The 21894-nt window shown below is 39.8% G+C and overlaps 1 protein-coding gene across 7 annotated transcripts in view; it reads right to left on the bottom strand.

Moving 5' to 3' along the window:
- The window catches only part of NFIA (nuclear factor I A), a 368251-nt gene that overhangs the window by 341593 nt on the left and 4764 nt on the right, over positions 1-21894 (bottom strand). For 6 of the 7 annotated variants that reach the window (XM_045064620.1, XM_045064623.1, XM_045064621.1 and 3 more), the window contains exons 1-2: positions 21371-21840; positions 15465-15996 (exon numbers count right to left, since the gene is read on the bottom strand). In XM_045064620.1, coding sequence (XP_044920555.1) covers positions 15465-15996; positions 21371-21397 — 559 coding nt within the window. In that variant the 5' untranslated portion in view covers positions 21398-21840. Of the gene's footprint in view, positions 1-15464; positions 15997-21370; positions 21841-21894 lie in introns of those variants that run through there. The other variant, XM_045064622.1, reaches the window with a different exon arrangement.

The raw sequence follows: 21894 nt of genomic DNA, 5'->3' as shown, positions 1-21894 counted from the left end.
CTAAGCAACTAACTATACATTGACCTTGACCTGAATCTTCAGAAACAAGAATGGAATTGCAAGAAGATTTATATGAAAATGTAAGTTTTCTCATTAGTTTAACAGTTAGAAGATGTTCCAATCCTAGGAAGTGCACTGGGAAAATCCCATACTTTATACCACTTTGCAAAGTGCAGGCTGGCACAGTATCCTCTCTGCAGCTTTGAGATCCAATTAGGATGAAAGTGAAAAAAATTACAATCTAGTTTTCATTCCCCACTGGAATATTTTTGGTGATTGCTCACCTAAAGAAGATGGCCAGATTTTGGTCCCTTTTAGCATTCTATGAAAGCACAAAAGAAGATTTATTTTCAGTCTTTTTCAAGCAAATTAATTTTCATATGATAAGTTTTTGTTTCTCATTATTTTTAATGTTTTAGTAAAAAAAAATGGAAGAAAGAAATGTATATTCTGTCAAAATGCTTCCATTATCCTTTGCTAAAACCAGTAGGAGCTTTTAGATATGAAAACGGGGCCAGACGGAAACACTTTATGGGAAAATCTGCAGTGGAACGGTTTTGATAATGAACATGCCTAGAGAAATAAAATCATGAATGCTGTATGTGTTGGGGGGAAGAAACTCTTATCTTCAGTTGGGTTCTGTTTCCCTTAGAGAGGCTTATGTTACCCTACAATCAATAGGTCTCCAATTAAACAAAGAAGATTTACATATGCTGGTGCATTTTGGAGCTAATGAAATTGGTCTAACAGTTTTAATGAGAGTACAGCACTGGCGAGGAGGAGAACTTAGGAGTCCCCACACATAATCGGGCCCACCTCCTTAATTCTGAACTTTCACTTCTCTACTCCTACTGCCTTTGGCCTCTCTGAACATAGGTTAAGTAGTAACCATGCCAAAATGTATCCTATTTAGGAAGGACAGACTGACAAACCCACAAATGCTCAAAAGAACTAAGGGTATGATTCACAAATGCTTTCCCTACAGAGCAAGACGCTGTGGGGTTCAACACCCCCCCCAAAAAAAAGAAAAAAGAAAAAAAGTGTGGCATCCTGAGGAAGAGGTTCCATTTTTAATCAAGATCACACTCTTTAAAAATTCAAGCATGAAATGAGAATCCTTTATTTCCCCTCTTAGCAGGATAGCTAGCACACAGTAGGCAGTGGGTAAGTGACTGCTGGTATAAAGATGATTTCCTCACAAAGAAGCTGGAGCGATGGATATATTACCTGATCATCTCCAAACCACCTTTTCTAGCTAAACAGGACAGATAAAAAGTCAAGATCAGGATCTTCGAGAGGAAAACAAACAACCTGAACATTTCCTATAAATAGTAGCATCCTAAAACCTTCATTTTCAGAATAATGATTATTCACATGTCAATAACTCCTTTAGGTGAACATGAAACTCTAGATTTGGGTGAAGAAACAAAAGTCAGTTAACATGATAAAGTGGGAAGAGAAAAATCATCCTAACCAAAATAAATAAATAAATAATTCAGGCATAAATTCAGTGTTCCTGAGTTGAACAATAGCTATATTATTATACATTACCTAGTTTTTAAATTCATATTACAAATGTCTCACATTTTTTGTTTTAGTTTGTTCAACCCAGATTTTCCATTCAGTCACCAGATCAACAAAGGTACTGAATACATACTAGGTGCAGGGCCCCTACGAACCCCTATGGGGAACACAAAAATAAATACAACCCAGCCTCTGCTCATAAAGAAATCACAGCCCAGTTTGGAAGACAGATCATTTTATTATGATAGACGGAGAGCTAATAGTGAGTACTACCACAGTGCTAGCAAGACACTATGGGAAAACAGGGAAGGAGCCCTTAGCCCAGTGCTGGGGTGAAAGAAGACCTAAGCAATGTTCACCAATTAAAGGTGAGTGAGGACAGTCTCATCAGAAGGAATAATACAAGGAAAAGAACAGCAATAGCAACACCACCACGATATATATGCATATACTATGATATAAAGCATGGCCAGAAGCTTAGGGGAAACAGGCAGGAAGACAGCCTGCCCCTGTGTTTTCCATGCACCAAAATTCTCATTTATGTCCTTGCATGTGCTCTCTCCAGTGTCAAGGGCAGCTGTATTTGCTGATAATGTAGAAAAGTAATGTACTCACTTTACCCCACATTTGTCTAAAGACACCTTACCCTGATTTAAATACTGCAGCTAGCTACTCTCCTGATGACAAACAGGAACATTCCACAACGCACAGCATCGTGAAAGGGGCCTCGTCAGAAGCATGAGTCATTCCACACACTAAGTTCCTGACATCCTGAAGCCCCCGCTCAGAGGTCAGCTCCTACCTCTACAAGTTCAAGGATCCAAAGCTGACACATTAGAGTTTATTGAAACATCACCCTGGTGGGAATCTGCAGTTGGGGATTCAGTCCAAATTTAAAGACAAACAATCCCTTTTCCAGATGTTGGCCTCAGACAATGAGAATACTCTGAAACAATTTCCTTCCAAATAATGGATTTAGAAACAGAAAAGGGTGTTATATTGCAGACTCACTATTCTAACCTAAATATATATAATTTCAACTATATAACATGAATGAACTCTGCTGATGATTAATATGTTCAGTTTTATTCATATTTCACACACAAAAAAAAAAAAAACGGGGAGGGGGGGAGTAAAGAAAACAGGATAAGGCCCGATCTGTAAAAATGCTATTCAAGATTACAAGAAAAGAAGGTGTGGGGGAGGAAACGAGAGGGGTGATTCTCGAGATGAGTAGCAAAAACAGAGAGATTTTCAAACTTGTTAAATCTTTGTTATTTGGAGATAAAACACTCTCAGAAAAAAGGAAACATCAGCGATTGTTAAAATCATCAGGTGAATTCTAACGTCTGTATCCAGGTGGCTTATTTCCTCTGAAGACAACATGGTTCTCCCTGGAGGAACTAAACCGCTAACATCCCAGGAACTCTATCAAGTTTGCCTCACTTCTCGTACTGACTGTAAAACAAAGAAACCTGTCTTCAGCTTCATGATGTCCCACATGGTACTGTGACTAATCCCCAGCCATTTTTATTTACAGTGTCCAGAGTGAGTTTCTATGACAATCCCATGCCATTCTCAATGTTAGACACAGATTTTCTGCCTTTTGAAAATAATTACGGAACAAATCATTTGTTCTTCAGTCTGTTCAAAGAAAAGCACACATATTAATGGCCGGACAAACAGATTTCACTTTCAGATTAAACAATAAACAGATAGAAGGAGGGGGACAGAGGGAGAGATAGAGAGGGGGGGGGAGGGGGGGAGAGAAACTTCCGCTATACACTGGGACCACCATATTTGGGGGTTGTTGTCCGTGCTTCATTTATCAGACACGCGATAGTTCTTCTCCTTCCTATCACCATCTGTACACACTTTCCCAGAAGACCCTCACAGCTGTCCCATTAACACACTAACACACACTCACACATCTAGGACCTCTGCCGTGCGTTCTGTCTGAATGTAATACGTATCTGTTTTCTTTTCACAGGAGAGAGAAAGGCAAAGCAGCTTGAGACCTCGGACAACCTAAAATCCACTTCAGTGTAAAAGTCTCAAAATTGCTAACTTTCTTCGGAGACAGAGCAAAACAGAGAATTTAAGTGGCTATGCTACTGAGACTTGGCTGTGTTTTAGGAACTACTACCAACTGCCAAATGAATTCACCACGGCTTGCTCTCCAAGGCCTTCCTTTCCTTTCTGTTTGTCACTCCCTCATTCTCCTGCTGTTTAGTTTTCCTATAACTCTGTTTTATACTTCAGCATTACTAGAAGGATGGCCTCCAAACAGGGAATAGAACTTTTTGGTGCACCACCAGATTTCTTTAAAGAAAACATGCCACGGTGAACTATTAAATAATAAAACACCTGTGCCCTGTCCTGTATCTGCCTGGGTTTTCTTTCCATTTACATTGATATTTTTGACACAAGAAACCAAAACACATACCACTTACTAGAAGTACCATCAAATGACAGAATTCCTCTACACATAGCTGTACAGTAAGACCTTACACAATACTGAGAGCCAGCTCTGCAAAGGTGTAAAACTTCCTACAGGCTATTACTTTCTAAGGATTCTAATTCAACAACATCAAAAGCTTTTAAATCTTAATTTCTGGGGTGCTTGGGTGGCTCAATCAGTTAAGCCTCCAACTCTTGTTTTCGGCTCGGGTCGCGATCTCAGGGTCCTGGGATGGAGCCCCCACATCAGGCTCCGTGCTTAGCATAGCGTCTCCTTGTCCTCTCCTCTCCCCTCCCCTTCCCGCCTCTCCTCAAAGGTAAACAAACAAACAAATTTTAGAAGTCGTAATTTCTGAAGAAATTTTATCTGCATTGGCATCGACTCATCTCACAGTCTTTTCTTCAGTGTTGTACGCTTGGCACTCAGCATGGTGCCTACCAGGTAGTAAGCGCTCAAAATGTTTGCTGAACCAAGTCGCCAATGACATGGTGCACTCTGTCAATGTAGGCAACCAAGGTAGATTTTCTATGCCAACACCAACCAAAGAGCACCCACCTTGATGCACGTGATAACAAGAGGCCAAACCTGCACTCTGCTTTATACAAGAATGTTCTATCTTCAGAGCGCCTGGGATGCAGGCACTCAATGTCCTCACCTTGTAAAAATGAAGGTTTCCTCTCCGTTTCCTTCAAGGTTTGAAACTCTGAAATCTATTAGCAAAACAGAGAAAGCTCTAGCTGCTCACTACTTTTTAAACTTCAGAGAAACCCATTGCTTTCAGCACTATTCTGTACTTCCAACAAACACCTTATACTCAGTCCATAAATTCAGGGGCAGAGCTGAGAGAGCCTGATACCTTGGGGAGCAACTTGGAGATAAAAAGCCCTAACCACTAACTAACCATCCTAGTGTGGACATATTACTCAGACCCTCTGCTTCTTCACCTGCACAAAGGCAATTATAAAACCTCTCCTACCTAAGTTCAAGGTTTATATGAAGAGCTAATGATATGTATGAAAAGCCAATTTAAATATTATAGAGGTTAACCACAAAAGTCCAGGTTCTGATGGATCTGGCTTTAATCCTGGCTTTGCCACTGACTCCTGGTAAGACCTTGACTGAGTTCCGAACACTCTGTGAGCCTGTTTCCTAAAGAACAGGAGTAACTCACGAAAGTGACTCAACAAAAGTCTTCTACTCACCCCCACCACCCAACATGAAAAATTCTCCAAAACTTGGAGAAGTCCAAAAGGAAAACAAAATAGAAACAAAGAAACCCACATAAAACCAGAGAAACCCATATCCACAATTTAGGAAAATTAACAAAGCCAATCCTAAGAAATGGCACCCAGATACATAAACTCCTTGAAGGGCCCAAAATACTTAGCGCCTATCACAGAATGCTTTGGTACAAAGCAAAACGCACTGTTCCAGCTGCCCCGTCTTCACTTTCAAACAAGGTGATGGGTAATAAAGGGCCAAAAATGTACATCCCTAGACGTGAATCTATGATCCTCTCCAATCTATCTGTTTCTGTCCCATTCTGCTGTCTCATGACTCCGCTTCCCTTACTCAGCACTGCCCTCACCCCAGGACCTCTGAGGCTCAACTGCAAATGAGGTAAAAAGCTATGCATAATCAGGCTTTATATAGGAAAATTGAAAATGTCTCTCTTTGAAGAATTACAAAGCATTCTGTCTGAAACCTCTGACCTTTCTAGAGAAATCAGAGTCACTGTAGTTTAAAAATGTAGGTGGTAAAAGTACAAAGGATTACATTTATCCATTTTGCATGTTTGCCATCTTTTCTGAGATGAGGAGCAAATATCTTTAGAACAATTAGTTCTTCAGCCCTAACATTTCAGGCTGTAATACCTCATTCTCCAAAGAGTTGTATACATCCTGGGCCCGATGAGATGGCACTTTTCTGTTAATTACCACTCCCACTTTATTTTACAGGAAATCTAAAGGACATGAACTCCAGAACCTTTTTTTTTTTTTTTTTTTAAATAAGACTTGTCCATACAATGAATTGACCAAGAAGATAATAAAAACTCCTATGACTCTTGTTAAAAACCACTGTAATTCCTGACTGGGTGGGGAGGAGGAGGGACTTCCAAAAGGACATTTAAAAGAAAAAAGAATTCTTAATAAAAGTCCTTGTCACATATTAAGAGGCCATACAATAAAAGTATTGCAATGACTATCTTACCCTGACAGGAACATACAACAATAGTTATGCTGTTGAACAGCATCAAGTTACAAAGACTTCATTCTCAGAAGTTACTTGAAACTACTCTCCAAAAGAGAACCTCTACCATTTAAAAGAAGGGGAGGAAAAGCCGACTAAATGAATCAATCAGCGACTTTAGTAACCTAGTGATTTTTTTCTATAATACGCATCCATGCAAAAATCTCGCTACGGTCATACAAAGATACTGATCAGCTTTTGCCAAATGCTTGCCCAGAATCCTGGCTTGATCTTAAACGTCTGTAAGCCACTCGTCTTTAACTTCCAATTACTTAATGCTACAAATGTTCTCTCAGGTATACACTGTTTTCCATCGACAACATTTTTAGTGTCTAGTATTATTTATGAATTGTATTCGGCATCAAATATACTTAGGATTTTCACTGGTGATCTGCCATTATGTCTGAGCACATACAGCTCTGTTTAATAGTATGCGATGAAGGTTTACATGCAGATACATACGATCTTAATTACTCATTCTATAGTGAGCTCTTTAAGCATCTCCATTCCTCACTCATTTGGAATGTTTAAAAATGCCACGAAGAAGGGCTTGATGTCATCTTAACACTGAAATCCATCTGTCTATGGCCCTCTTTTGACTTTACTCCTTCTGCAGCCAAATTTTTCACAAAAGTTGATGAGAATTTGTCAACCTAAGGACTTGTAATGTCAGCTCTTTTGAAAGGCAATGGAATATTTGAAAGTGACAATGATGGGATCCTGCATGTAGAATATTCACTTTATGTTGGAGTTTAAAACTAAATAATCCCTTTAAGATTAAAACACGCAGAGTTCGAAATGCTTCCAATAGGGGAAGAGGCAGGCACGTAGTTCTGGGCTTCCCATAAGTGGTATGTCCCTAATTTTAAAAATTAAATGATGATTAATATTGTAGCAACACAGTTCCTATTACCCACTGACAAATACCTTTCCATACTTGAAATTACCACTCAGAGCCAGCTATGTAACTCACCACAGACACGTCTTCTCCAACAGCATGAACATGTTGCACTACCCAATCATGGGCTGGCAAAATTACAAAGGGAAATAAAAATCCCCCAAACCATAGCAACAAAGACAACAGCCTGATAATGGCAGATGCTAAACAGGCATACATAGAAATTTTTAAATAGTATTCACTTTTTAAAATATTTTTTATTGTTACTTTTCTTTCATGCCATGTTTTCAACCTATAGAGCATTTCAAAAATACCCATTAAAGCATGTTTATGAATATATATGCTCTGAAAATTATTTATGTCTGGAAACTCATAGATTATTGGGACCACCATAAATACTCATCACAGACATCAAAAGGTAGGCAGTATAGAACAATGGGTGTGAGTCTAATTTTTTTATTCCAATCCTCTTATTTCCAGCTTACGCTTTTATTTACATACTTCAGTTTTCCCTTGCTGGCATAACAGATACTCTGCAACTTTTAGATTTATGAGCATTTCTAAAAAAGAAACTTAAAAAGAAAGCTACATTCCTATTTTAGTCAATATAAGTTCAGTTCAGCAGCTTATTTTTTAAATAAACCCTAGAAGACTTAATATACATATAATGAATATAGTATAAATTATAATTACTGGTCTTTTTTTTCTGTTTACAATTATAAAATTCACACTGAATGGGGCTTTGAATTTTTGCACTGAAGTCATTAAGAACTAATCTTGCTTAAAGAAATGAAAATAACGGCATTAAATAAATCCATCAATAAATCAGTCATTTAAGGAGATTAAGATGAGCCCTGTTCCTACTTTCAATTTTTCTGCTTTTTCTTTTAAATTAAAAAAACAATTTTAAACTAATAAAACTCAATTTTTGCCTTCTTTCAAATAATTATGCACAAGGCCAGAATCGAAGGTCTTTTTGGAGTAAAGCAAATTTTAAAATTTTCAATCTAATCATTAAGGGAAGTTAGAAATATACCTCCTGTGCACATAAGAAAATACGGACAGAAATTTACCTAGTAAAATATTATGTGCAATTCTGATTTTTAAACTGACACTTGCTTTAATTCTCAGTGGTTTCCCAAAGCATCTAAAACCAATTCATCTATCTTACAAACAGGAAAAAAACATTTTTTTTAAAACTGTGTAATAATGCTTCTATTCACCAAACTTCAACATTTTTAGAACAAGAAAAATCAAGTCACTCCAGATTTTTAACCCCAATCCTGACAAAAGCATAAGAACATTTTCTCCCTCTCCTAACCAGGTATGGTCTCAGCCTATGCCTAGGAACTGGACATCACAGTAGAAGATCTCCAAGGGAAGGGTCAGGATCTTGAAGCTTTTTCCTTTCCTCTGATTCACGCTGGTGCGTAATACCATTTAAATGACATCTAACTCCCAGACAATAGGACATAGAGAGGGATACAGAATGGATCTAAACTGCATGGTGAAGAGTACTGGGTTTGGAATCAGAAACTTGGCTTTCATCTTACTGTGCACCAGTCACTTGGATATTCTGAGACTTTATTTTCACCTGTACAAATGGAGAATGCATTACTTATTTGCAATATTACTGTGCATTTTTTTAAAAATGAGAGAGAGAGAAAGAAAGAAAAAGCAAAAAAAGAGAGATAGAGAGAGAGGGCTACAATGTATGGCAAAACTTAGTATAATGCTTGCCGCAAAAGAGACAACTCAATAAAAGTTATCTGTCTTCCTCCCTTCCTGTCTTCCATCCGTCTCCCTTTCTCTATTTTCAATTGATCTAAGTCCAAAATATTTACCACTAGGAAAGCATGCAAAAGCCATGATGAAAAATAAGTGTAAAGGTCTCAAAGAACACTAAACTTAGTCCACTTCAATCTCTAGCTATTATGACCATCCTGATCAAGTCTGCATTTGGATTAGCAGTATCTTACACATTAAAGAAGACCAATGCTCGCCAAAATACACAACTAACTAAAAAGAACTTCTTTCTCTCAATTTTATCTTATTTGGTTTCTTTGACAAACAGAACAGCAAAAGCATCCTCTCTACAGAGTTGTCGCAATTTGTCATGTGTGGACTTATTTTTTTGCCTCGTGAGCCATGTTTATTTAACTAGAACATTTAACAGGAGGGCTAATTCCGTTAGAGAAAATATACTCTTACACTGTGAAATGATCGTAACAAAACACAAAAGCGCTGTTTTCTAATATTTTGGGGAAAACTGAGAGTAAAAGTCATTTCTGCCTAAGCAGCAGCTGGAGAATTCTGGTAAGTTTACAGGGACTCTAAAGTTTGGATCGATAATTTGTATCTTACAGCTGCCTAAGCAACAGCCAAAATTTTGATGACACTGTAAGTTATCACCTTAAAAAGCAAAATGGTAATAATAGCAAATATCTCAAATAGCCCCTTTTCCAAGTTTATGTATGCCACAGTATCCCTTACTGGCCAGACCCTTAAACGATACAAAGAATTTTTGTAAAACTTTTCTTTTCTAAAAATTTGATTAGAAACTCCAAAAGCCCCAAATAGTCTCCTCGTCTCAAACAAACTATGCAATAAAATGTGGGGAGATGGATTATTAAAATTCTTCACTTGATATCTTCTGCTCAGGATCCTTTTACAGTGATTACTTAAACCAAAACACTTTTGAGAGCATCTCCATTTGCGATTAAATTCACGGTTTTATGTTTCTCTTAACAAAGCATGCCAGTTCATTCATTCTCTTCCTCCTCCACCTGACTTCTTCCTTCCCCTTATCCTACCTCCCAAGGATTTACAGTTTATAATGTATTTAAAAACAAAATCTAATCTCTAAATAAAATTGGGGAAATGATTGCTGAAATGGTAACAAACCAGTGTTTTGCACAGTTAGTGAATTCAATCTGTATTTCATGTTTTTTCCTCTCTTCTAACCTCAAAATTGCTTTCCGTAATCTATATTAACATTTGTGAGCAATTAGAATTGTTGCTGCTTCTGTGCAAGTTTTAAAAAACTGACAGGCCATTCTGTACCCTCTGGAAGCAGCTTGAGGCCTTCACCAAGTCAAACACCCAGTCCTACTGTGTACAGCAGTGACCACAACAAAGGCTGTGGTTTCTCCCACACCAGCCCTAAATAGGTTTAAATTAATGCTATTCATCACTGGGGTGGAAAAGAAGACAAGGCAAATCTAAGCCAGCAGCATTGGGAAATTTTTTACCAACACTCAAACCTCTTAGCCATCAATGAGCTGACCTCCGTTCATAAGTTTACTCCAGAGCAACCCTTCCCCCTATTCCTATACCCTGTCTGCCTTTGAATTTCCATCTTTTTCACTACATTCTAAATAAAGGATACTGTTACTACATTCTAGATAAAGGATATTGTTACTACCCTCAAGTTACGCCTAAAAGTCAAGGATACAAAAGGATACAAAAGATAAATGAAATTTTTTAGAATGGTGCACACACCAATGATTTCAAATGGATCAGTCAGCCACAAAATCCACCTTGAGTTCGGTTTAAGGTTGGAGTAAGAGTTTGAGATAGGGTGGCACTTAGTCTTAATTTTGAACATCACTGTATGTTAGTCTTACACCTTCTTTTTCTAAATACAGCTTACTATTATAAATCACTGGAACTAACTGCAGAACTTTCTATTAGGGAGTTTATTAAGGTACTGAAAAAGTTTAATTACATAATGAATGTATAGCCTTAAACTTGAGCGTTAAACACACATACACAGGTATGCCTGCTAACAAAATAAATTTTAGATATGCAATACTGCCACAAACTAACATGGTAAGTTAGCCCAAAATTAAAACATCACCATAACTCATTCAGCATAAAATTATAAACTGTAACAATTTAACATTTTCATTTAAAATTTTTTACAATAATTATTCTGTATGCACGGTTAACCTTATGCAGAGTTATATGGTGTGTAAAGTACCAGTATTTTTTTTTTTAAAAGAAATCATTTGCACTGCTCTCAACTGCCCTGTGTGTGCAGCCCGAATGTGCACACACATGCACACGAAGCACACACACGCTCATACACAGACACTCCCAATCTTACACCTGCTCTGAAGCAGTAGGAAGTGAATTCTCAATCTGTCAACATGACCATCTGGTCTATCTGCATATCACGGCTTTCTCTATTACTATATGAAGGAATGGCAATCACGGAGCCAAAATAAAACTAAAATGCACCTGAATAGGAGTATCTCTGTCTTTGTTGAAATGGAATAATACATGGCATATCAGAGCAAAACTAGCAGAATGTAAATAATTTAAAATGAGCATTCACAACAGCATAATTAAAGAACAATATGGTACGAGTAATGTGGTAATCAGTAATACTGGCTGTACAGGTTTCCGAAATAGGTACCAGACTTCCAAAACACTGCAAACAGCTCTTTCAGTGAGTGGCAGGACTGTTACTATTCCTGGTCCAAGCAAAACTAAGGGTAGGCAGTAACGGGTAGCGCGGAAGCAACCAGTAGCTACTGTACTAAAACATTACTGTGCAAAAATGAACACTCTCTCCACCTTACAACTAACACTCCTCGTGCTATCCTTAGGACAAATTCAATCACTCTGTCACTGGAGAATTAACAATGACAGTCATTACCTGACAAATATTGGTCATTTATTAGTCTCTCAAAGCAAATTTTAAAGCCACTAAAAAAAAAAAATTTCCAATCTTAGAAAAGTCCTCATCTGCAAAAAGTGAAGATGCTTGTGGCGATTTAGCTTTTGGGCCTAATGCCACTGGAAAGTTAGGCAAAGGCTTTACTTAGTTAATTTAAATATAATGCTATTTATTTAATTGTACTTTCTGTCTCCATATAGCTGCCTCATTGTTTCATTCCATCTCGCAGCAGGTAATAACTATCAAAAATAAGTTGTGACTCTGTCATTCTGGGGTGTAGACACAGCAACTTACCTCTATCCAAGAGGTGAGTCCTTAAAAAAGTCTAACCTCTTACAAAACTTAACTAAACTGAGAATCTTTCTAAAATCTGATTACCTTACCAGAAGTATACAGACGCAGTTAAAAAAAAAAAAAAAAAAACTCTCCAGAAAGTTCTCGGTTGAGTGCCTACTAATGAACAAAGGTTAACTTTATCTAAAAGGTCAAATGCCTGGTGGCTAAGGTTATGACCTTAACAACTTAAATTGTGACCTTGCCACGTGCCGGGTATATTGTAGATTCTGATACAGATCATCTGGTAAAGACTGGTCATAAATTAGCTTTACTGTTACACGCCCACAAAGAAAACCATTTGCCACAATTCCATAATATCTTCAAGTTGTCATATGATACCTATGGAAGGACGACTCAAATAAAGACCAAATTAAGGGCATAAAATGGTTTTGCTCTTTTATACTTTTAACGAGATGAAATTCTCAGGCTTATGGAATCACTCCAATTTCATTACACTTGTTACTGTTTATCTGCCACAAAATTCACACTGCCTGAATGCTACCGAATTTAGGAAAAAAAAAATCAGAATGTAGTTTAGGTATTGTATTTTAGCATCTCAATAAGTCAATAAGTTTTAGACTACATCACCTGCACTTTTAAAAAATGACTGATTCTGCACTGGCTTCCAATATTTACAGTGTGCCCTAAGATTTCAACCTCCTACCAAAGAAAAGGCCGAGGCATGAAGCAGTAACTATCGTACACATTTTTGGAAGAGGAAAAAAAAAATCTCATTTGGGGGGCTATCTAGAGGGAAAAAAAATGGCATTTTGAAAGAAAAAAAAAATACAAGACTATAGTGGGGGTGTGTGTGTGGAAATCCACCATAGGTGAAAAGGCCACAATGGTTTTGGCATGTTTCTTGAAGCACGTTTCAGAGTCTCTGCCTCTTGCCAATACTGGCAAGTTCTCAAAACTTTTAAGGAGGTAAAAACATTGTTTAGTGTTTACAAATCTTCAGTATTATAACAGATGCTTGTCAAATCAGTTGTATGTAAGTTGACCGATCCACCTCATATTTGTATTGGCAACTAGCTTCCCTTCCACAAATCACAGGTCTCTAAATCAAATTTGAAATATTTCAGACAAAAGGCCCTTAATATTTTCTCGTGCGAGCGCCCTGTTGCGTGCACCGAGCTGCAGCCGTCACGGCGCTCCGTGAAAGCCAATGGCCTCACACTTGGCTCCCACTCAGGCCTACCGAGGGATTCTGGGATACCTCAGGAAAACCAAACCGAAAGGTAGTCTGATCCACGTTGCTGTCCATAAATCTTTCATAAGCAAGAAGGATGCTAACTCTCCCAAGCAACCTTCTCCCTGTCACTTCACCAACATAACCCCTTCGGGTACCAAAACCACCAGCAGCCCCGTCCGCTCAGGGATCTGGAGCCACGGCCCAGTAACAACGGTCACCGACGCAAGAGAATACACGGGATGACATTAGCTCCGAAGGCTGCAGCTCTTTGAATGGAAGGAAAACACTTAGACCTAAAATTCAGAGTGGGCGCTGCTCCCACCGACAAAATCGTAACCCGTGTTCCGTCTCGAGATACCTTGGGAGAAAGCACACACCCAGGATGTGTACCACCTGTTGGCACCCTCATTTTTCTCTATTGGTTCAATTAGAGCATTTGTTAGAGTTGATAAATTATTTACTTTTCTAAATACTGAAAAGATTAAACACAAGATCTTAAGCAGTCCTCCATGAAAGCACTGATTAACACCCATCCTTTTTTTTTTTTTGTACCCTGCCTTTCTCTGTCAGAACCTCCACTTACACACGCAAATAATTTTTTTAAAAATTTAACTCTGCTTTTTCAATAGAGAAAACAATGTAACAACAGGGTGAAAAGGGGATTAAGAAAGGGATACTTGTTCCTGTCTAGAGGTCAATGGAGAGGTGGTGCCTTTTTATTTCACTAGGAAGAACAGGCTACAGCAACAGGCACTCCTTACAATTAAGTATACATTCTCCAAAACCCAAATATTTGAAACACTTACAGATCACATCCTCTAAAATACTCATCTATCCCCTGCCAACAGAATGCAAATGATAATGTGACATGCTTGCAAAGTTAATTTCTCCAGTTTCTTATGTAAGGACAGATGGATAACAAAAGTTCTCTTTCTAAAACATATATTGAGAAAAATAATAGAGAATAGGCTATCAGCTGACTTCTTTTAAAAAAAAAAAAGCTCAGTCTTAGAATTAAAAACATTTTGCAAAACAGTACAGCATTGACTTTACAGGTAGCACCTTTCTCCTTTGTGAAAAAAATATGTAAATATATGAACCCCAAAACAGCCTACTGGTAGGATTCAACAACCTTCTTTCCTCCATCTGGCTCAAGGAACCGCCATGAAGGTAAAATCTAGCAAGGCCAATGTGTACATATAAAAAGTCAACAAGTTACACAAGACCTGAGCTTTCCCATAACACAATGAACCTTTTGTCTAAAACAAGGCAAAAGAAACAAAGTAGAAATGCATTCTTTTACTCAGTGCTCAATAGTTTTAGCCTGAATGCTATAATATACACAGGTAAAACATGCCTTGAAAACAGCCTTGAAACAATAACGAATCTTATCACCAATCAAAGCAACTCACTAAATCAATGACCAATATTGATTTCTCGGTGTGTTCATGCACAACCCAGGTTGGTTACTTTTAAGATTAACCTTGCCATCAATTACTTAGAGAGCTGGTTTGTTTCTCCCTCAGCTATCCTAGACAACAGGAATTCCTAAATACAAAGCTACTACGTTTGTGTATGCATGTGAATCTTTTTCCTTCATAAATGATCAGCAATTTGATAGTACTCTCACCACCTTTTCTTAATTAGCAGGGGGTTCAAGAGGCCCCAGCAGGTTAAAAACACTCCCAGAAGATAAGCAACTAAAAATCCTGCCTCACCAACCAAACTCCATGCTTTTTAAACAAGATCATGGCCATTTATAGTATCCCCTATATTCCAACTGTTTTATGAGGCTTCTCTCACCCATCACTGAAAATTGGGATTTAAACATATCACACAACTACCAACACCTTTGATAACACGACTTGCCAAAAGACCTTAACTTGGTGAGAGTCCTCTCAAAGCTATGCTTTTCCACCTGAATGAAGCTGTGCCCTCGGACAAGGGGAGGGGAGGGGGGCTTCTGGCAGTTCTGACTCTGGTTTACCTCTGAAAGCACACTGTCTCTCTGCACGGTGGCCTGCAACTCAGACGGTTCGGGACTGGCCCCGCACATAGAGGACATCAGAAAAGAGACACACAAGAAAGTGGAACAACATCTCACCATCGCACTTACCTGCTGCATGCACAAAGTATGCCAAATATAAATCGAGTTCCTTAACAGAAACCCCTATGTGGTGCGGCTGCACACAGAGCCCGGGGTTCGAGCACTGTGGGGACTTTACCAGGCGCTCGCCATCAGTACTTTCGAGCGGAATACCTTTAAATAAAATCACCATAACAAGGTCCAACCTCCAGACTTTATCTGCCTGGCGAAGGCAGTCAATTCTTCGCATCTTGCCTTTCTGGTCTGGGTTGGAAAGAACACAACATGGAGGCTTTTTCCCCGTAACTGTAAGAACAAAATCCTCTCGGTACTCAGGTCGGATGTCTTTCCGTAACTTGGCCAGGAGTCGAGATGCCCACTTCTGCTTGACCTCTGGTTTTTCACTTAGCAACTCATCCTTCACGGCTCTCTCTTCTTCTTTTGACATACGCTTTTCATGTTTTTTGAAGTATTTTCGTTTTCGGGCCTGCAGGTTGAACCATGTATAGGCGAAGGCTCGGACGTGGGGCAGAAGTGCTTCAATGAAAGGATGAAATTCATCCTAGAGAAATGAATGACAACAAAAATATAACTATAATGAAAACAAAAGGAAACAACTTTTCTTCAGATGGTCATTTTAAAAACAAAACAAAACAATGCTTATTTCACTTGAAAGCTGACTCGAGCATTACAGTACCAAAATTACACAGAGGATGCCTATGGGAAGTCTGAGGGGGGAGAAAAGGGAAACTGTCAGTATCATGCCTCATGATCTCAAAAAAGAAAACGGCTAAAAATTTAAAAATCTGTTGGTATGTTCACCAACGTGCACCGGGGTCTACTGCCAAGCCTAGGTCCCAAGTCCTTTAGATAGTAAGTGAAATGTATTGAAATGCTTATAACAAAATATAATCTTAACCTTATTTCAAGAAAGGCATATCTAATTTTGCTCCAGCCTTGACCTCACTACTTGTAGTACACCCAGGGCTCGGCCGCCAGATTGGCAAATCCTAAACATTTAGATGCCAGTCAATGTTTGTGGAAGTCTAGAAGCAAAAAAAAAAATCATCTCCCCGATCAATGAAAACAAAGACTTTCCCTCTAAAAATACTGCATGGAGACGCTAATCTGTTTCTTAGGCATTTTGGTAACATCTTAATTCCTTCTTAAGGATTACAGTTGCATATAATTTTTTTAGTCAAAAACTTAGAAAAATCTGGCATATGCAAAAGATGAATTTCATATTCTTCAGGCTGAAATAAAAGATCTATTTCCAAGACATACTTGCTGATACTATGGGAATGAAACAAAAAGAAAAAAAAAGGGGGGGGGGGACAAAGAAAAGCATACATGCCAGAGAGTAAATAGAATGTGTCATTGTGACAACAGGGTTGCAACTAAATACAGTTAATTTTGTAAAATGCCTTCGGTAATAATCATCCCTAAAAAAGAGAATCTTTACTTAATTTTTGAAATTAGTATTTCAGGCTTTTTCTCACAAGGAAATAGAGAACCTGGTACATTTAATGTTTACGAGACTCCAGGAAAACCCCCACAGTTGCCTCTTAAGATTCAAGTAACCCGAAAATAAAATTCAATTTAAAACATTTAAATTTTTCTTACTGTCTTATGAAAATGTTTGATTCTTTAACTTGATATTTGCTTAGGAAATATAAATATAAAATTAAAGAAAAATTAAACAGTAACCTCCACAAAGCTTTCTGAGTACATCTAACTTTTGATTAACCAACCCACACTAATCTTACATAACTTCTCTCTACCGCACAAACCTCCAGAAGATAAATTATTTACTTTCAGATAAATGAGGATAAGAACACCAAAAAGATATTTGATGCCTTTTTTAAAAAGGGTGTAGGACAGACAAATATTATAAAATGCATTCTTTTTCAGTTTGTACTATCCGCCTAAATATATACTTTGGAGGCACAAGTAACTGTAATGTCCAAAATATTATTACTATAAAGAAATTATTAAATTTTTAAATGTTCAAATGTAAACTGAGTGGTTAAAATTGGAAAAATATTTTGTCAAGTCTGTTAAAATATTATAAATTATAATCAATCATCTGAACACTACATATGACTATTTTTTAAAGTACATATTAATGTAATATATAATAAATCACTTCAATAATTGACATTTATCTTTTTCCTCTCTGAACAAATTTCAGGCTCTGCATTTCAAATTTAGCTTTGAAAACTGCTCTTTTTCAATAAAAATCCAAAAGAGAAGTAGCTTTTCTAACATGTGTGCATTCTTCAAGTGGAGAGGGAGCAGAAAAAAATACAAGAATTATATTATTTTTTACCATAAACATTTTAAATTTCCGATGTTTAAGAATCTTTCTTATTGCCATACTTTAAAAGAGAGAAATGGTGGTGGGGAGGGAGGTGTTTTCAAGTCACAGTTTATCTAATAAGGTATACGCCAAACCGCAAAGCATTTCAACATTACTAAATTCTGAGCTCATCCTTGAAATGTTCTAAAATACATAAAATTAAGGTTTGAAACAGTCCTTCACATTGACTTATTTTCTTATATACACAGAACATGCTAGGGACCAAGGCTCTGTGGTATTATGTTAAGAACTCCTGGAGTCTGCCTTAACTACAAAGTGAGCTTTCACCAAAAGGAAGATTTCATCTTAAAATCTCAGGCCTGTTTTATAAAGCAAAGAACAACTAAGTTCCAAACAATTCACATTTATGTTAAAATGGTATCTTATTCAAAAGCTTCATTAATAAGAATAAGCCTTGCCTAAAAAAGACATTCTAATATGGCATTTAAGTGTCTGAAGAGACTCCTAGTATGCTTCTCACAGAACTGCGAACCGCGTTCATTCCTGTTCATTTTGTTTACCTGCCAACCAAATGCCTATATATCTCATCATAAAAACATAAAAACCCTCAAATGAGGACAACCATGTCAACTAATCATTAAGAATAATCTAAGTCCCCAATTGTGCATCAAAAGTATTTACAACTTATTACTCCCCAAAGGTTTCAAGAACGTGTCAATAAAAGTGCACAACATTTTGTATAACTTTACTCACATGTACTATTAAAGAGCTAGTCATCTTTCTCAACTCACAATTAGAAGTAGTCCAGATCATCAAAAGTAAAGAAAATCATTAACTTGCAGGAAATGTCGAGGCCCAGCATAAATTAATTTTTTAAAAAAGTAAGCCCCTATAAATCATGTTGCTGGACATACTGCCATAAGCTACGTACTATTTCAAAATATTCAGGAAATAATAAAGAATATTCTACACGTGCACTCAGTGAGAAAGTTATAGATCATCAATGAAAACAAACCTGAAAACCTGTTTCAAAAGCAGTATGAATTTGAATCAGCACCTTAAATGTTGATCTGTTTGTAAGTAAGCCAAGTTTAAGAACCACTGAACGTTGATATTGCTGGAACTACTTTTAAAGGTTCACCTATAAATTTCTACCGGTTTATCATTCTATAGCCAGGTAAACAATTTGGTTATGATACACTTGTATGGACAAAAAGAAGACGCCTGACATTTTCTTGATCAAGTTTTAAAAATTGCATACACGTAGATGGAGTTTATTCTTTCATTTAGCGTATTTCTGTCACTGTGCTTACTGGACTTTCTTCAATGACCAATAAACTACCCAAGTTTTCTTTCTAAAACTGGCTCTACAACTTTATAAGTATTCCAGCAAGTTAAATAAAATTGTTAATCAATTTTTAAAAGAAGAACCCAAAATACGTGGCTCTCATTCACTATTTAAAGTACAATTTCTTCACCAACTGTTACACTAAGTGTTTCTTTTACTGGTGTTTCCAGAAGAAGGCCTAGTGAATGTATCAGTCACACTGCCAAAAATGTTTAAAAAAAAAAAACAAACTTTCTTAATGTGATAATAGCTTGTGAACCAAGAGAATCCGGCTTTTTCAGGTACCTGACTATGTCCTGGGCCTGCTTGGATACACAGGTATCCTCATATATGCACCAACACAAAATATAAATTTTTCTCTGCAGAGCTTACTTGAGAAGACACTCCTGTGTCTGCTAAGGTCATGCCCCACCATTGCAGCACCCTGGTATTGTCTACAAGTTCTCTATGTTGCAAACTTCTGCCAGCAAGAACTTCAGCCTTTGAATCTCAGCATTTCCACTGTAGTCATAACTCATTCAAATTCTCTTATACTTTGCATCTTATCCATATGCAATTGTGAACCTTGCCAGAAGTGGTTGGAAAAGTTTCATTCCATACTTCCACAAGTTACTAAAATAGGAACTTTGGAAGTTTGTTAGGGAAAAAATAAAAAACTTTTACAGTAACTAAAAGCAACTGCTATCCATTACTAATGCTAGGCCTAAATCCCAAACAGACCATTTCTACATAAAAGATGCATTTAAGAGTCTTCTGAGATCAAATAACGAGTATTATTCCTGTTAGATATTGCAATAAGGCTGTCATGTGAGAAATAAATCCAGAATCTAGAGAGGAAAAGGAAAAAATTATTGATACTTTCTAACCTTCCATAAAGTATTCCAGTTAAACCGTTATCTCCTGCTAAATGAAAGCAGTAAGTGGTAGCAGGTTTTTTAAGGGAGTGGTAAATAAACATTTTACTTGAAGCATACAACTTCATGTAGGTGATTAATGGTCAGATCGCAATGTACCAAAACAGTATGAAAGCTCACACTTTTTTCCAAAAATTTTCTTCAGCGCAAAATCACTTTGACTACATGCCTTTTAGTCAAAGAAAATAAATAATATATTCAAAAGGGACCAGATTTGGAGCCGTGAAGTAGCAATATTTTGCCTAGGGGTGGTGCAGACAAGAGAGGGATGGAAAGGGAGGGCATGGGAAGGAGGGGCGGGGGTGGGGGGGCGAGAGAGACCCACGCTCTGAGCAGAGTCGGAGGGGAAAAGTTGCCCCCGTCCTGCGCGCGGAGCTGCCCGAGTCCCGCGGCGGCGGTGGCGGGAGGCGGCGGGGGGAGCGGCGTCCGGCCCGGGGTTGCTGCTCGGGCTCGCGGCCGGGAGCCCAACTCCGCCCGGCGCTCCCCGGCCCGCGCGGCCCTCGGCCTCCGGCGCTCGCCGCCCTGCGCAGCGTGGGCTCGTCCCGACAGCGAAACTTTCACTCGGGAAAGCGAGCGGGCGTTGAGCGGCGAGGACGCAGGCTCCACCCGGCCGGCGCTGGGGGACGCGCTTCCACGCAGCCCCGCTCCGCCGAGCCCGGGGGCCGGCTCGCCGCCGCCCGCCCGCGTCGGAGGGGCGCTGTCCCGGCCGGGCCCGGGACGCCGGCCCCCGTCCCTCCCGCGGCCGGACCCCAAAGGCTTACAAACAATAAACAAAGTAAGAGTTTAGGGAGGCTGCCGCGGCGCGGGCTCCGCGCGCGGGCCGTGGGCGCAGGGTCATGACTTCTCCCGCACTCGGGGCTTTCAGCTGCCCCGAGCGTGCGGGGTGTGCGGTGGGCTCCGTCGGCGGCCCCCTCCCCGGGAGCGGCGGAACTACAGAAACCGGCCTGCCGGCTGCAGAAACGCTGAGTCCAGATTTCAGCGCGTCATGGGCTGCAACCCCGCCGAAACACGTGCGGGGCGTCCGAAAACACCGCCGTTCCGCAGTCAGTCGCCCCGATATTAATTAACGCATTAATAAGAGGGCGCCATTAGCCATGTGCCCACACAAATGGCCGTGCAAGAGGAATGCACCCGCATGGAAACAAAGTTACTTTCTTAAAGCTATATTCCCCCCCCCCCACGAGCACACGCGCACACACACGCCGAAACACGCGCAGACACGGGCACACACCAAGACACATGCCCCGGGCCCGGCCGGCGCGACTGTCCCCCGTACCCCGCGCCCAGCCCCAGGTCTACCCCCGCAACCCCGGGTCCCCCCCCCCAACCGCGCCGCATTCAAACAGCTGCTTACCTGGGTGAGACAGAGCGGAGAATACATAACTGCCGGGCGGTGGGGTGTGCGTGTGCGTCTGGGTGTGCGGTTTGGAGGTGTGCGTGAGTGCGGGTGAGAAAGGAGAAAGAGGGAGAGAGGAAGAGAGAGAGAGAGAGAAGGGGGGAGAAAAAAAATCAAGCCTGCTTCTTGCGTTCACATTTCCAACTCGGCTCAACTGCAGCCAGCCAGCCAGCGCGATTGCCGCTCCATGAGCTGAACTTTAACCCCGCCTAGAGTTTCCCTACACTCCACTATACAGGTCTACTGTACGCGGGCGTTAAAGGCATAGCGCACCCTTTCCCGCTCCCGCGCCCGCCCGGCCGGGTGCCCGCGAGCTGCCCGCGCGCCCGCCTCCGCCTCCGCTCTGCACCGCACCGCACAGCCGCCGCCCGCTCGCGCCGCCGCCGGGGGGGGGGGGGGGTGCGTGGGGGAGGGGGCGGCTGCGGCGCCGCGCGGCCAGCCGGGTCCCGAGCCTCCGCGGCCGCTCGCGCTCGCTCGCTCGC

Source organism: Mustela putorius, unplaced genomic scaffold (assembly GCF_011764305.1).
Source record: "Mustela putorius furo isolate JIRA1106 unplaced genomic scaffold, ASM1176430v1.1 tig00003853_pilon_pilon_pilon, whole genome shotgun sequence".
Classification (NCBI taxonomy): domain Eukaryota; kingdom Metazoa; phylum Chordata; class Mammalia; order Carnivora; family Mustelidae; genus Mustela; species Mustela putorius.
The sequence above is the reverse complement of the archived record's forward strand: the minus strand, read 5'-3'. Positions and strand labels throughout refer to the sequence as shown.